A 241-nucleotide genomic window follows, 5' to 3' on the forward strand; every position below is an offset into this window, starting at 1 on the left:
CGGCCGCCCTGACGCGCCGTCCCCACAGAAGGTGTCCCCGGCCGGGGTCCCCACGCGCTCGGCCCATCCCGCCCGCTTCTCCCCCGATGACAAATTCTCCCGGCACCGCCTGGCCCTCAAGCGCCGCTTTGGGGTTTTGCTGACGCAGCGAGGCCGGACCCTGCTGTGAGCGACCCCAAAAATCCCCCCGGGATCCTCACGCCGTGAGGGACCCCGAAAACCCCCGGGGAGGAGGAGGAGG

The 241-nt window shown here is 71.4% G+C and overlaps 1 protein-coding gene across 1 annotated transcript; it reads left to right on the top strand.

The window, feature by feature from the left end:
- Window positions 1–6: 6 nt before the first annotated feature.
- Window positions 7–235, top strand: NOP10 (NOP10 ribonucleoprotein; the record flags this gene model as incomplete). The annotated part of the gene is made up of 1 exon (XM_039700951.1): window positions 7–235. A coding segment is annotated over one exon (163 nt), but the record flags the coding sequence as incomplete, so codon positions are not given.
- Window positions 236–241: the final 6 nt, after the last annotated feature.

Source organism: Passer montanus, unplaced genomic scaffold, assembly GCF_014805655.1.
Source record: "Passer montanus isolate IOZ18808 unplaced genomic scaffold, ASM1480565v1 scaffold14612, whole genome shotgun sequence".
Taxonomy (NCBI): Eukaryota; Metazoa; Chordata; class Aves; order Passeriformes; family Passeridae; genus Passer; species Passer montanus.